Here is a 15,400-nt window from a genome sequence, read left to right on the forward strand (position 1 = left end):
TGAATCATTTATTGGATCTATGGTCAAACAAATATTAGTTTCATGGAAATAAATAATTTATTTGAAATCCCACCAATAATCATCATTTATTATTACACTTCATTTATTTACGCATAACTTATATTGAGAATGCTGAAGAAATATCCATTTGAAGGAAATAAATATAGTTGAGGTTAAAAGGTATATCATTGAGTAATAATATATAAACCTTATTTATATGTAATATGTATCCATGCAATATTTCAATTCAGTAAAGGTTAACGTATTTCTTAGATTTTTTTTTTTTTGTTGTTTCTATATAGTCAAATGTTCACTATATAGTCGAATGTTGTAGGAAGCAATCTATAATAACTGTGGAATAAATTTGAAGAAGTCCTTAATTGTTCATATAAGTGGTGAAACTCTCCAAAATTCATTCGTTCCAAAAAAAATTTATTTGTTGGATTTCTCTTTCTTCCTATTTTTCTGCGTCTTACAATTAGCATTTTTAAAGCCACATTTTTACATATTTATGAATAATTTACGTTTTCTTGACCACCTCATTATAACTGTTTCTCTACAAGCGTATGACAACGGACTGATCTTCCGCAATGCACAATCCCAACCCAACCATATTTATGTCGCGTCGTGTCGCGTTTGTAGATTTCAACGTAGGACAAAAAAAGTCGCGCTGCTCACATCGCTCGCGTAGTACATAAAATTGGCGTCGCTCGCGTCGTAACATTAGTCGCTCACGTAGGACATAGGGATAGGGTAAGGCTAAGTTCAGATGGTCGCGCGTAAACGCGCGATCTACAACCGGGCGACTGAAATTACAAAGGAGTCATACGCGTGATGTCGCGCGACCATATGAACATTGTATATGACTCCTGTGTATCTTTAGTCGCGCGGTTTGTAGATTGCGCATTTACGCGCGAGTCATACGCGCGATGTCGCGCGACCATATGAACATTTGTATAGGACTCCTCTGTATCTTTAGTCGCGCGGTTTGTGGATCGCGCGTTTACGCGCGACCATCTGAACTGCCCATCGGGAATGCAACAATTTTTGAAGAGCCTTGGTGAAAAGGAATATGCATATTTTAATGATCTTCAATGGGATCTTTCATGGGCGACTCTTAAATGAATAGATATCTCTTCATTGGATTTCCTTGTCCTTGAAATGAGATAGCATTTCACTATATTTTTACGTTATATAATCTGAATTTCAATTTATGAAATCATGAATGTATGCGTCCCTTCGTAATAATCGTAATTTCAAAAATTCAGGATCTTTCGAATACAAAAATGATGAAAATAATTTAAACTGGTTATTTCTATGATGAACCATAGCAATTAGTGATATTTTTGTAACCAGAAATAAAGCCGGGACTAGACGTTCAAGGCCTACTTCGATGTCAATAATTCCTGAATGGGTTCTAGATTTGCAGGCCGTCTAAGGGATAGTTTACACTTGTGAATTATTCGAAATTTCTACGGATGACCATGTCAAAAATGTTCAGTCAAGTTGATATTTGGCATAGTTACTTTTCAACATTTAGGAAATAATATATCCGAAGCACATTGATTTGCAGGCCGTCCAAGGGGTAGTTTATACTTGTGAATTTTTCGAAATTTCTACGGATGTCCATGTCGAAAATATTTTACTGGGTTGATATTTGGTATTGTAACTCTTCAATAGCTACAGAATAACATATCCGAAGCACATTTATTTGCAGGCCGTCTAAGGGGTAGTTTACACCTGTGGATTTTTCGAAATTTCTACGGATGTCCATGTCAAAAATGTTTTTCCAAGTTGATATTTGGTATTGTAACTTTTCAATAGCTACAGAATAACATATCCGAAGCACATTGATTCGCAGGCAGTCTGAGGGGTAGTTTACACTTGTGAATTTTTCGAAATTTCTACGGATGACCATGTCAAAAAAGTTCAACCAAGTTGATATACTTAGCTAAACATTTTTACAGGGTCATTAGTGAAAATACTGAAATGTACCTCGTCGTTTTAATGATCTGCATTATGCACGTTCATGTATGATATGATTTTGTGCATTGAAATGCCATAAATACTTGATTAAAATTATTCAAGTGTACTCAAGAACATGGGCGCTCGCATTGTTAATTTAACTGATAAAGAATGTTACGCGTTACTTTATGAGCACACACGAAACTATTGTATTTTTGTCCACCCTGTACCAATTCAAGTGATCTTTTGAAATTCAGAGTAGACGCTGGTGATAAATATAAATACAGAAATAGAAAGAAACGGAATACTAATGTCGCCTATGACAATCATGGACTCCTTATCGTTTTTCAATAATTTTCATTTTGCCCCCCCTGAGAAAAATTTCTGCGGGCGCCCATGCTCAAGAATCAAATTCTTGCGTTGCACCCCAAAAACGAATCGTTGCCGGAATGAATCGGCAGCTGAAAAGTGGCTGCCAAGTTCACGCCGGTTGTCAGGCAACCCAAAATACATCCTTCGAAATATCAAATTATATTCTATGATTGTTCACTCTGTCGGAGTAAAAAAGAAAACCTTTTTTTCTTTTCTTACGATTTTTTCGAAAAAATTTTGTTGTATAAACCTTCTCATGACAGTAATGTTATCCAATTTCGTGCTGTCATTTGAGCGAGATGCCCTTACATTGTACCAATATCCATAGATCGTCTTTAATATATCATCTACCCTATAATATGAATTTTTTTATCCATTTACACCAATGGCGTGTACCTATTATGATATACAACAAGGTCTATAGATTACACAGGTTGTCTCATAACTTAGGTTGAAGAGTGGGGTAACACGTCATCCAGTTTCTGTATCGCTATTGGTCGTCATTGACAGACATCGCCATGGTGTTTTGTTTACCGTGTTTAAAGCTCAAACGGTTAATTTTTTTGGTTGTGGTGTTTCCGTAGACAAATAATTTCATTTCTCTATGGGTGTTTCTTTTAGAAGTCTCCTTTTGACGTGTTATCTTTTCAGTTTAATTCTAGAACTAATAGCTTCCCAAAAGAGGTTTTGAATTTGCGATACATTTTGTAAGGTAAGTGTTTTAAGATATTCAGGTTTAGTAATTGTTAAAATATTATCTGTTGTAATTATAGGTATCAAATATGAGAAATATGCCAGGAGTATCATGCAGTGTGGCTACATGTCGAAACAACAGCATTAAGGCAAAAGAAACGGGTGAAAATCTTATGTTTCTCAGATTCCCAAAGGACTTTAAAATTCAAAAAGAATGGGTTAGAAAATGTGCAAAAAAAGATGAATGGAATCCTAATCATAAAAGAATTTGCAGTTTACATTTTAAGTTAGATGATTATGAGGATGAAATGAAGGCTAGATTGATGAATATCAAACCTAAGAAATTGAAAATTGATGGTAGGTGTTGAAATGTTAACCTTGTGTATATCGGCATGTACATTATGGGTGTGAACCCATAAGTAACTGTAAGTAATAATTCCTTTTTTTCAGCTATACCATAATTATTTTTATCATCCTCCCCTGATAACCCTGTCAGTGAACATGATCAACAGATACTCAAGAATGAGAGAGAGGCACACTTAGAAAACTTACCTCAAGACCACTCAAAATTACCTTTTGTTCTTGAAGGCCAATCAGAGACTCAATAGTTCTGATATTCCATCCAAAAGGACGAAAAATGATTCTGACATTTGGAAAAAAATGGGAAGATGCAGAGCGTGAAAATGCTATCCTCAGAAAACAAATTGAGGAATTTAGTGAGAAGGAAATTTTATTAAAAGCAAAAATTTTGGAATTGGAAGGAACAATAAAAGGAGATCAACTTCAGTTCGAATAGAAGGTAATGATTGCTTTCAAGGATTTTCTTACAACCAATCAAGTGGAAATTGCTTTAAAAAAAAATCTTAGGGTCGTTGGACCACAGAAGAATTATCAATAGCCTTTACTCTTAGGTATTTGAGCAAGAGAGCATACATTTATGTAAGAGAATCTTTACATTATCCCTTACCTGGATTGTCCACCTTACAGCGGTGGGCTGCAAATATAAATTATGGCCAGGGTTCTTTTTGATCAATGGAAGCAACCAGTTTGTATAAGCTTTGATCAAAAAGTAACCAAAGAAATATTAGAAACAGTCATGTCAAAGTGATATCAAATAAATTATAATGTTGTGGCTTATGTTTCTGATAGTGGAAGTGGGAATCAAGGACATTGGAAATCAATGGGAATTAGTATGAATAACCCAACTGCCGAGCATTCTGTTTCGAAGGAACCAATTAATTTTTTTGCTGATGTCCCTCATCTTCTAAAGTTACTCAGGAATTGGTTTTCAGACACTGGTTTTATTTTACCAGGAGATAAAAAATAAATCAGAATCCTTTGAGAAGATTAATCGAAAGCAACAGGTCAGAAATTAATTCTTGTTTCAAATTAACGGCTAATCATTTGAATTGTGAGAAAACGCAGAGGCAAAATGTTAAATTAGCGGCTCAGTTGTTTTCGAATACAACAGCCACAGCCCTAAGACAATATTCGACAGAGGATGGAATAAAGGAAATGAGAGTTTTTTCAGATGGTAAATGGTTCGATATAATGAATTCTTATACTCCATCAATATCCATCCCTACAAAAAAAACCATATGTAACTAACTTGGAGATGCAGAATGAAACATTGAACAAGATGTTGATAACTATTACTTCAATGAAATGTATTGGTAAACCGTTTCTCCAAGTTTTCCAAAAAGGCATAATAATGTCCATAAAATCTGTGAAGAGCCTGTTCGAAAGAATGAAGAAGGATTATGATGTAATATATATATTGATTCATAGATTGAATCGGGACCTTCTGGAAAATTTTTTCTCGCAGGTATTTATAATGATAATTAAGTAATAATTTGATGGTAAACTCACACCTTTTTTAATTTCAGATAAGAACTCCAGGAGGATTAATTGACCACCCATCTCCATTGAATGCTCCTTCTAGGAAAAAATCCCGGTATTGTACATTGCCATGCTAATGTGGAAACTTCTCCAGGCATAGAGGATAATTATTATGTACTCGCAGCAGCATTAAAGCAAGCCAAAATAGGTGATTTGAAAATAGCTGCTGTAGAACCATCAAAAAACCTGAATGACACAATGGAGAGTGAAAGTACCACCTCTTCTAGTAGCATGAGTTCTTATTTATCGGAAAAGCATCAATGGGAGAAAGATGGGTTGTCATACATAGCTAGGTATTTAGCTAAAAAGCATAAGGAAAAATACCCATATCTAGGAGACTATTCATATAAGAAGGACACTGCACATAACTACTGTATTCCCTCATGGATACAAAATCTATCCTTTGGATGCTTAACACAGCCGTCAGAAGAATGGTCTCAACAAGTGATTAAAATGGACAAATATTTCCAAAAAATGCATAAGGATGAGTTTTCTGATCTAAAAGAGATCGTTAAAAGAACAACAGAATACCTAGCAAAAAAAAACAGAGATGTTCCTAAGGAATTGGTGAAATCCTTTTGTCGCCAAAGAGTGTTCATTCGCATAAAATACCTCAATGCAACTACGGAAGAACAGAAAAATTTAAAAAGAAAAGCTTCAAATATATTGAAAAGTCATGTTTCAAAAAAAAATGAAAAAAATTGTCAATTAGTTGATTTATGTATGTACATATTTGAAAATTCTTACTACCATGTTTTCTTTACCAGTTTTCCTATATTTTCGTTTATAACAAGGATTTCTTTTGAATTTCTGTAGTTCTCCAATAAATACTGCCTATATTAAAAATTTTCCTATTGCACATTTTTATCATTGCTCGAAGATAAAGAATAAATAAATGGTTGTTATAATAATTATTTATCATTTGTTGAATATCCAGTTCAAAATTTGATTGTTTCAACTACTTTCTGCAAGGAACATTTTGTAAAACAATTAACAGAATAAATAATAATTGTGTGTTCATTATTTCGTAAAAAATATATATTTTCATAAAATAGAATTGTACATTTCTCCCCCACTATCCAATATCCCTAATATCTATAAAAAAAAAATTATATTATATGCTACTAATATCTAAGATGGGATGCTTGATACACGGTGGCTAGAAATCAATTTCAAAATTGCAAAAATTTTGTTTTTATTTCGAGAAGTCAAAAAATACCTAAAGTGGCTCTAATAAAAATATTCTCAGAAATCACAGTAAGTTACAATTTTTCCTTATTACAGTTATTACTGTATGTAATAATATGACACCCCTGTATAAAAATGTTCGTTTTTACTTTCCAAAAATTGCAACTTTATGCAATGATTGATTCGATTCATCATATTTCGAATTTGAATAAAATATTGTATATTAACATATCTATTACTATTTTTATCGTAGCTATTTTATGATTGAAGACTCGCTCTGCTCGCCGAAGGGGCTCCGCCCCTTGGACCCCGTCACTATGCCGGTAGATCCTTCACTGGGTATCCCTCTAGAAAATGAAAGATTTTTTTCGGAAACCTTGTATCGTTAGCTGATTTTAGACGATTCACTCGGTATCCTATGCTGATTCTAGAGTAGAATTCTATATGACTTCTTTCCTAGAACATACCATTTCGCCCTTGCTCACATGAAAATATTTGATGCAAATAACTTTCCATGACGACAAATCAAGGGCGGTCCTAGCTTCAAGTTTGAGGGGGTTCGCCGTTAAGGGTTTCGAGTTTTTCTATGGTACCAAATCCCAGATTACACCGATATCGAGCTTAACCTCTCAAAAATATTTATATTTAGATATTTATATGAATATTTATACAGGGTGTTTCAAGTTCGAAGGCGTATTAGACGTTTCTGGAGAACGGGGCCGATTTGAAATCTGAAAATTCAGAATATGACATTGTTCATGATGCCCTATTCAGCTAAAATATTTTAGAAGTTCTGGCACTTCCGGTTATACAAGAATTAAAAAAAAATTCTTCGAAAAAAATATTTTTTTTCATTTTATGTTTCAGATATTATCAAGATTTCCATTCTCAAATACTCTCTGCTAAAATTATTGCGTTAGTTCTCATAGTTTTCAAAATATTAAGAAAAAAACGTGAAAAAGAGAGAATTTCCATAGTCACTATCACGTGAATTATTTTCACTGTGAATATCCTATGCGTATACTCAATTCATTTCCACAAACTAGAATGATGTTGGAATATCGTGCATATCTTGAATTTGAAAAATATCATCACAAGGTGTTTCAAATATTGTGCCAAAAATTGTGAAAAAAATTTGATCATAACTTTCGATTTTCAAATCAGAACCCTATTTTTTTGTGATTTCGTTGAATTCTACGGTAAAAATAAGGGTAGTGTTCAAACATGATTATGCTCTCAAATTCAATAATTCAAGAGTTATTCCAGATTTTATGGATTTATGTTATACGTAGGGTCAATTTCATTCAATCTGTTTCTAGAGTGCGTTTCAAATATTCAATTATTTCAAAGTGACAGGTGTACTCATTATTGAATAAAGTAGATTATAATTTGACGATATGAATCCCCGTTATTCAAATAATGAAATTCTGGATCTATTCCATATCCACGGTGAATGCAACAGAATTGTTTCGAGAACTTGTCAAACATTCAATCAGAAATATCCACATTTACCACCAATTGACGAGAAGATAATTCGGAAGGATGTTTCAAACTTTCTGTTACTCCCTTTTCATCACCACGCTGATTTTTTCCTGAATTCATAAAATGTATTCTACCGCTTTTTCATATGAACAGAATTGGCACACAGGAGTCCTGCATGATTTTATTTCATTTGGTAGGTAGAGGTTTTTTTCTTCTAGGTAGGTACTCCATCCAGTATAATGGATATTCATGAAGTATGCAACATCCTTTCAAGAAGATGAGGAAATTTCTGATTTAAAATTTGATGAGTTCTACCAATAATTCTAATGCATTCATCGTGAATATGGAATTAGATATTTATAATACAAGTGCAGAACTTATTGATATTCTTCCAAGAGTTCAAAATGACCGAGTGGTAGAATGAGCCTTCTGTACGAGTTTTAAACATTATGTTCCCGAATTCACTGCCTTTTTATTGAAATTGACGGAAATTTCCATAAATATCTATTAGTGATTTTTGCATTGAAAAATGTTGGTTGGTAGAACAGTTTTCTGTATCACAAATTTGACAAATAATAGATAAATCCGTTCCAGTCTATTTTGTTCCACAAAATGTGCCGGAAAGAACTGATTTGCCACATAATTAGAGAAAAGTATATCCAGAATTTTGTCATTTGAATATCGGAAATTCAATTCGTGAAATCAAATTAGTGAAGCTTTGATAATGAAAATACCTGTCACATGTAAAGTAATTAGATATTTAAATATATATGGTCATAGAGTATTATTGCTAGTCTGTCTGGAAACAGATCGAATAAAATTGACCCTACGTATAACATAAATTCATAAAATCTCAAATAACTCTTGAATTATTGAATTTGAGAGCATAATCACGTTTGGACACTACCCTTATTTTTTACCGTAGAATCCAGCGAAATCACAAAAAAATAGGGTTCTGATTTGAAAATCGAAAGTTATGATCAAATTTTGTTCACAATTTTTGGCACCCTGTGATGATATTTCTCGAATTCAAGGTATGCCCGATGTTCCAACATCATTTTTGTTTGAGAAAGTGAATTGAAATAGGCATAGGATATTCACAGTGAAAATAATTCAGGTAATTGTGACTAAGGAAATTCTCTCTTTTTTACGGTTTTTCCTTGATATTTAGAAAACTATGAGGACTAACACAATAATTTTAGCAAAGAGTAATTGAGAATGGAAATCTCGATAATATCTGAGACATAAAATGAAAAAAAAGTTTGTTTTGAAAAAAAATTTTTTAATTCTTATAAAACCGGAAGCGCCTGAACTTCGAAAATATTTTAGCTGAACACTGTCATATTCCGAAATTTTAGATTTAGGCGTACAACTTTGCTCCTGCCGTTTTGCAATAGCTGGCTGTAACGGTAAGTGATAGTCGAAATAAATATATCGTAGATGTCATACAATAAGTTTAGTTATTTGTGAACATAACGCCATCGACATGTTAGTCGATTTGTGTCTGCATCATAAAGTTATTCACGATTAACCATGTCAGCTTACGAGTCAAATTCTCGTCATTTGAGGGAGGTTTTAATTTTCTACTGAAATATGAATAAATCTGCGGCTGAGGCTCATCGAATGCTCTCAAATACCTATGGTGAGGCCGCTATTAGTGAAAGAACGTGCCGAGAGTGGTTTCAACGCTTCAAGAATGGTGATTTTGATGTCGAAGACCAGCATCGCGGTGGAAGAGAGAAGGTTTTTGAATATGCAGAATTGGAGGCAATACTTGATCAAGACTCATTTCAAACGCAACAATAATTGACAAGATCATTAGGACTACAAGCCATTTCAAAACGCCTGAAAGTCATAGAAATGATTCAGAAACAAGAAAAGTGGGTGCCGTACGAGTTGAAGCCGGGAGGTGTTTGAACGGAGTTTGTTTGTTTGTGAACAGCTGCTTTCGAGGCAAAGACGGAAGGAATTTCTGCATCGGATTGGGACTGGAGACGAAAAACGGGTTCATTACGATAATCCCAAGCACATAAAATCATGTGGATATCCCGGCCATGCTTCCACGTCGACGGCTAAACCGAATATTCTCGGTTCTAAGGTCATGCTCAGTATTTGGTGGTACCAGCTCGGCGTAGTGTATTATGAGTTGTTAAAACCGACTGAAACGATCACAGGCGATCGTTATCGAACGCAATCAATGCGTTTGTGTCGAGCATTGAGAGACAAACCGCCGCAATACGACGAGAGAGTAGATAAATGGATTTTACTGCATGACAACGCTCGACTCCATGTTGCGAAAGTCAAGATATATTTGAAAAAGTTGAAATGGGAATTTCTACCCCACCCGACGTATTCTCCAGACGTTGCTCCCTCGGACTATCACTTGTTTCGATCAATCACCAGCACTTCTTATCTTATGAAGAATTAAAAACTTGGATCGATTCGTGGATCGCTTCAAAAGATGACCAGTTTTTTCAATTCGTACGCTGCCCGAAAGATGTGAGAAAGTATAGTGACCAGCGATGGGCAATATTTCGAATCATAAATGTATAACCAGTGTTTTACAATAAAGCCTCAAATTTCGGTAAAAAAATTTGTACGCTTATGTATTTGTTATATTATAATATATTTATTTACTTATCACGGTTTTAGTCATTCAGATAAAAATAAAAAAAAAATAGTGAATCTATTGTTTCATATGAAAAAAAAAAGAAAATTGGCAAGTATAACACAAAATCTAATTTGGTCTGTGAACCCTTTGAAAACCTTGTAATCACAGCGTCCTCGTCAACATCAATGTCCCTGTATATGTTCAGGAGGACTAAACTGAATCCGATGCCAATATCGAAAAAACCAGAATAACACCATATGAACTACCATTTATTCATTTCGAAAATAAACTTGCCGAATTTTCTGCTCGAATAGCTGTGCGAAAATTATGAGTTTCCATACAGTTTTATAATATGTCATAATCTCAAACAATCTATTAACATGAATTTCCACCAAGTAAAAAACCGATCCCATCAAGAAGATCTGGCATACAGGCAACGTTGCAGATTATTTAGCATCTGACAGACCGACAGTCGACAGACGTTACGTATTAAACATGATGGCCGCCGCCATATATAAACAATCGATAAAACCATCGATTTTGACGAAAAAAAGGCATTTTTATTTCAGGGAAAGCTTGAAATGTGATTAATTAATCATTTCTAACGAGAATCAGTTAATAAAATACAAGAAAACTAGCTATTAATGTGGATAACCTCACCTTCATTAGGCCAATTTCACAATTAAAAAAAAAACTAGCTGGATTAAGGAATTTATGATAGCGGATTCGTGATCTAAGACCCAAAATAAGTGAGTCTGCAAAATTTCATCACTTTTGAATCATTATTTAAATTAATTCTATATAGAAAAAATTGTTTTTCTTTTCAGAAGATGGATTATTTTCGTTTGGATGGATAATTATACAGGATATTTATTTGTCGAATATCAATTAGAAGTATCTAGAGATGTTGGACCAATTCAAGTCTGAAAATTGAGATTAAAGCTTCAAATTATTAACTAATTTGTAAAGAAATACACAATATTTGATCAACAATTATATAGGGTGTATATATATTTGAAGTAGTAATTAGACATTTTGAAATCTGAAATTCTCATTTCTCTAGAAATGGCAATCTTGTATCGATGAATTGTATCGATGAATTTTGCATATTTCTTGAAGGTATAGGGACAAAAATGATTTTTATGGGTTCTGGTGAATGATCAAAGGGATACAGGTAACAATTTCACTAATACCAGTCGAGATGTAGTTATCATAGATAAGGGATGATACAGAAATTTCACTAGATAATTCTGATTTAGTGGAGGACAGCTGAATGATGGTTCGCTACGTTATAGAGCAAGCTTGTAGTTCTGGGTTTTACTCAGAAGTAAATTGAACAGGACAATATATATAGTAAATAAAATTTTGATAGATATTAGTTAAAAAAGATCAACAATTGAGCATTGTATCTACATAAAATAAAAAAATAACTTACTAACTGTTGTTGCATTGTACGTGGATGACTTTTTCGTTTTAACTAATGTTAATTCTGAATGAATATAATATCTGATAGAAAATTCAAATGATAATTTTATCATAAAGAATTCAGGGAAAGCTAAAAAATGTTTAGGGCTGAATATCACTCCTTTGAAAACTTAATTGAAATTTGATTCAACAAAAGAGAGTTGTAATGATGAACCATATAAGAAATTAATAGGTTTATTAACGTCTTTAGCAGTATTAACTAATCCTGATAAAGCATATTGTTAATCTCTTGAGTCAATTTAATAATTATCTCATTATTGAACACTGAAAAAGTGCAAAATTCATTTCAAGATGCAAGTAAAAAAAGATCATTGTTCAAGTTTTACTTCAGTCAGAAGATGTGTTGAGTATTTGAAATGACTGCCTCGGTACTAAAATTGTATCAGCCAATACTATTGACCCATGTTAGTGGGTTCGATAACTACTGACTTGATTTTTTTCAAATGTTAACTTTGGATCTGAATCAATTAATAATTTAATTTTTACCAAAATGAAAAGCAATGAATAAATCAGTTGGATAGCATTTTTGAACTGGCCATAGAGCAACTATTCCTATAACGATTGAAAACTTTAGTGAAATAGGTATCTACATGTTTATACAAGTTTAATCATTCATTCATGAAATGGAAAGTTTTGATGAATAGTTACTTTTCAAAGTATTTTATACCTACATTGAATTGCTGGAAAATTGATACCAATTTCAAAAGTAACTGCCATGTTGAAATTCTTCATATACTGAATGATCCTTTAAATTTAACTAGTATTTCAACTGATTTTTTATATGTATATCCTAGTATAGCTTTAATAAACAAACTAAAAAGAGACAGAATGAATAGACTTGCCTTTCAAATACACATGGCTTATGTTACCTCATAAGAAATTTTAATATCTTGGTGGAACCTTTTTGAGAAATCAGGTAAAAAGTTTGAGTCTCTAATTTCCAAGGTTTATTAATACATGTTTCAGTTGAGTGGCAAATAATATAATAGATAATATATAGTTGAAATTATTCGTATGGAAGATTTCACAACGATTTGACTTATTCATTATAAATTCAACAGCACTGCACTCAAATTCTTCAAAAACGGATTGATCATTTATATTTTTGCACTCTTCTGTCGTAAAAGTGTATATTTTAGATATTCCAAAAACACATGGAAATTTTTGAATGTCATCTGACTAACTTGGCTCTTTTTCCAGTAATAAAGCCAATTGTGAATTTTTCTATCTGTTTAATACATGATCAGATGAAGCTTCTGTTCTCTTTTGTAGTTCCATCTTCTGTCGCAATAGATTCAAATTCTCACGAAAGAGAATGTAGTTTTATAGTTTGTGGAAAATAAACGAAAAATTCCTGAAATAAAGTAACATTCATATCCAATTGAATGATACAAACACTTAAAACAAACCTGAATTGAGGAAAATGCATTCGATGATATAAATGTTCATTTCCAAATTTTGACAAATATCTATCGAATTTTCGATTCGCCGGAGACTTTGCATTTTATCTGTCGGCATTCATTTAAATATTGAATAACAATTTTGGAAACCGCAAACTTTTTCAAGAACTTTCATATATGGAAATGGAATATTTATTATTAACATGACACTGACAGCCAAATTGTCCACAGATACCACAGAATTATGGGACTTGAAATGTCAAAATGATCCGAAACACCCCGTATACTCGAAAACCGCGAGGAGAATCGAAGGTTTGGGATTTTTCCCGGGATCTCCAGACGATTTTGAGGGGGGTCTTATTCTTGTCATTTTTGCTCTAGATGGTCCCGTTTGGGCTGTGATTTTACGTTTAAAGTTTGACGTATATGTGCAAGCGGTTTTATATATACTTAGATATTAAAGACTATTTAGGATAGGCTACAAACGATGTACGAGATTAAACTAATAAGAAAATCCGTGAAAACCAACGATTTCATCGCAATCTAATGTTATTTATTTGAATGTGGAAACTGACGTCACGTCACGAATGGTTGACGCTGATTGGTTGAAAGTTACGAGACAACCTGCCTAAATTTATAATCCTTGGATATACAAGTACAATGAAAAGTTAACATAAAATAAACCACCAGTCGTCAAGAAAATATATCTCTGTGTCATTTCAGGATTTATGATTCGAATAAACTCCATTTCATGGAATATCAAATTTGCAATTGAATTTATTTGAAGAATATTCAATTGATATTTTTTTCTTACTGATTGAGTGAAAATAGGGAAAGTTTCTGTTTGTATTCTTCCTTATGTCGTAAGTTCCAATAAAATTTCTCAAAAGCTATATCATTAGTTCCCAACTTTTTATGGTCCAAAGTCCCTTTGTTTTGATAAATTTTTGAAATATATGTATATATGTTTTGTATATATATGTATATGTATATGATTGTTTTTATACCAAACTTGAAGAAATCGCCTTGCGCTATTTTATGGTTTTTTTAACGGCTTATTTGTAAGAAGAACGATTTTCTGTTTTGTTATTAATTAAAAACAATTGGCGTGTAGCTTTAAGTAAGTAATATTAGTCCTAGGATAGTCGAACTACTCGAACTCGTAAAGAAGACGCAAGCTCAGATATCACATTAATAATTATACAAAATTACAGAAATTTATACTAAACTACTTGAAGATGTATTCAAAAAACTTAATTGGTAAATGAAAGGCATCAAAGTTGACGGCTCAATTCTCAACCACCTGCGATTCGCTGAGGACATTGTCTTGTTTTCCAGTGATATTCATGAATTGGAGAAGATAATAAGTGAATTTAATCGTGCATCAAAACAAGTTGGTCTGAAGATGAACATCCAGAAGACCTAAATTATGAGCGGGGAAAATGTTGCCATCACGATAGACCAGCAACAAATAGAAAATGTTTCTCATTATATACAGGGTGAGTCTTTGACTTGTACATATATTTTAACCGAAGATTCTTGAGGTCAAAAGAAACACTTTTTTCATTTACCATTTTTTCCGATTCGGCCCTGTTAAAAAGATATAGCTATTTTAAATTTTCATAATGAGCTAATTCACCCCTGGTAACCGGAACACTGAAGTTTTCGCAAGTATAAGATATACAATTTGAACCTTGGAAATGAGCTACTAGATTGGAAAAACCATCATAAACTCATTTCTAACATTCCATTTGTTGAACAAAGTAGTATTTATTACAATAAATGAGTTATCCCAATTTCATTGACGATAAAGATTGAATATTTTTCTCTTGATTTTCTATTTCATTTTCGATAATCATAACGAATTGAGCTCGCTACCACCCATATTAGCTTAGCTCTGATACTCATAATTCATATCCATTCATTTATTATATCGCATTTATAATATATCGTACAAGAATTGTCATTTAACCTCACAGTCTCAAATAAATATGTAAAAGTTCTAACACAGACTAGTAGTCTGTGGTTTTAAGTTTGAACCTCAAATTTCGAGTGTTGCAAATTTAAACACAGCAGTTCGAATAATCTATGTTCTAACCTTAAATATTCATTTACACTGTTGTTGTTATTATGATATTTGATGTCAGCATGAAATGAAAATCATCGAAGATTTGAAGAATCCCAACAGAATATTGAAGTTCTATACATATTTTCGAGAAATTTAAAAACAATCTCCAAAATAATTAATAAGTGTGCATTCTGATAGAAATAATTCCTTTATGAAATGATGAAGCATTTGATTTGT

The 15,400-nt window shown here is 32.8% G+C and overlaps 2 protein-coding genes across 3 annotated transcripts in view; one reads left to right on the top strand and one right to left on the bottom strand.

Annotated features, from left to right (window-relative positions):
- The window catches only part of LOC123671092 (ETS-like protein pointed), a 315,036-nt gene that overhangs the window by 295,210 nt on the left and 4,426 nt on the right, over positions 1–15,400 (bottom strand). The gene's annotated exons all lie outside the window — the stretch shown is intronic.
- On the top strand, positions 3,120–4,190 carry LOC123670812. The gene is made up of 2 exons (XM_045604374.1): positions 3,120–3,387; positions 3,914–4,190. The coding sequence occupies exons 1-2, from the start codon at positions 3,120–3,122 to the stop codon at positions 4,057–4,059; spliced, it is 414 nt and encodes a 137-aa protein (XP_045460330.1). The 3' UTR covers positions 4,060–4,190.

This window comes from Harmonia axyridis, chromosome 1 (genome assembly GCF_914767665.1).
Source record: "Harmonia axyridis chromosome 1, icHarAxyr1.1, whole genome shotgun sequence".
Classification (NCBI taxonomy): domain Eukaryota; kingdom Metazoa; phylum Arthropoda; class Insecta; order Coleoptera; family Coccinellidae; genus Harmonia; species Harmonia axyridis.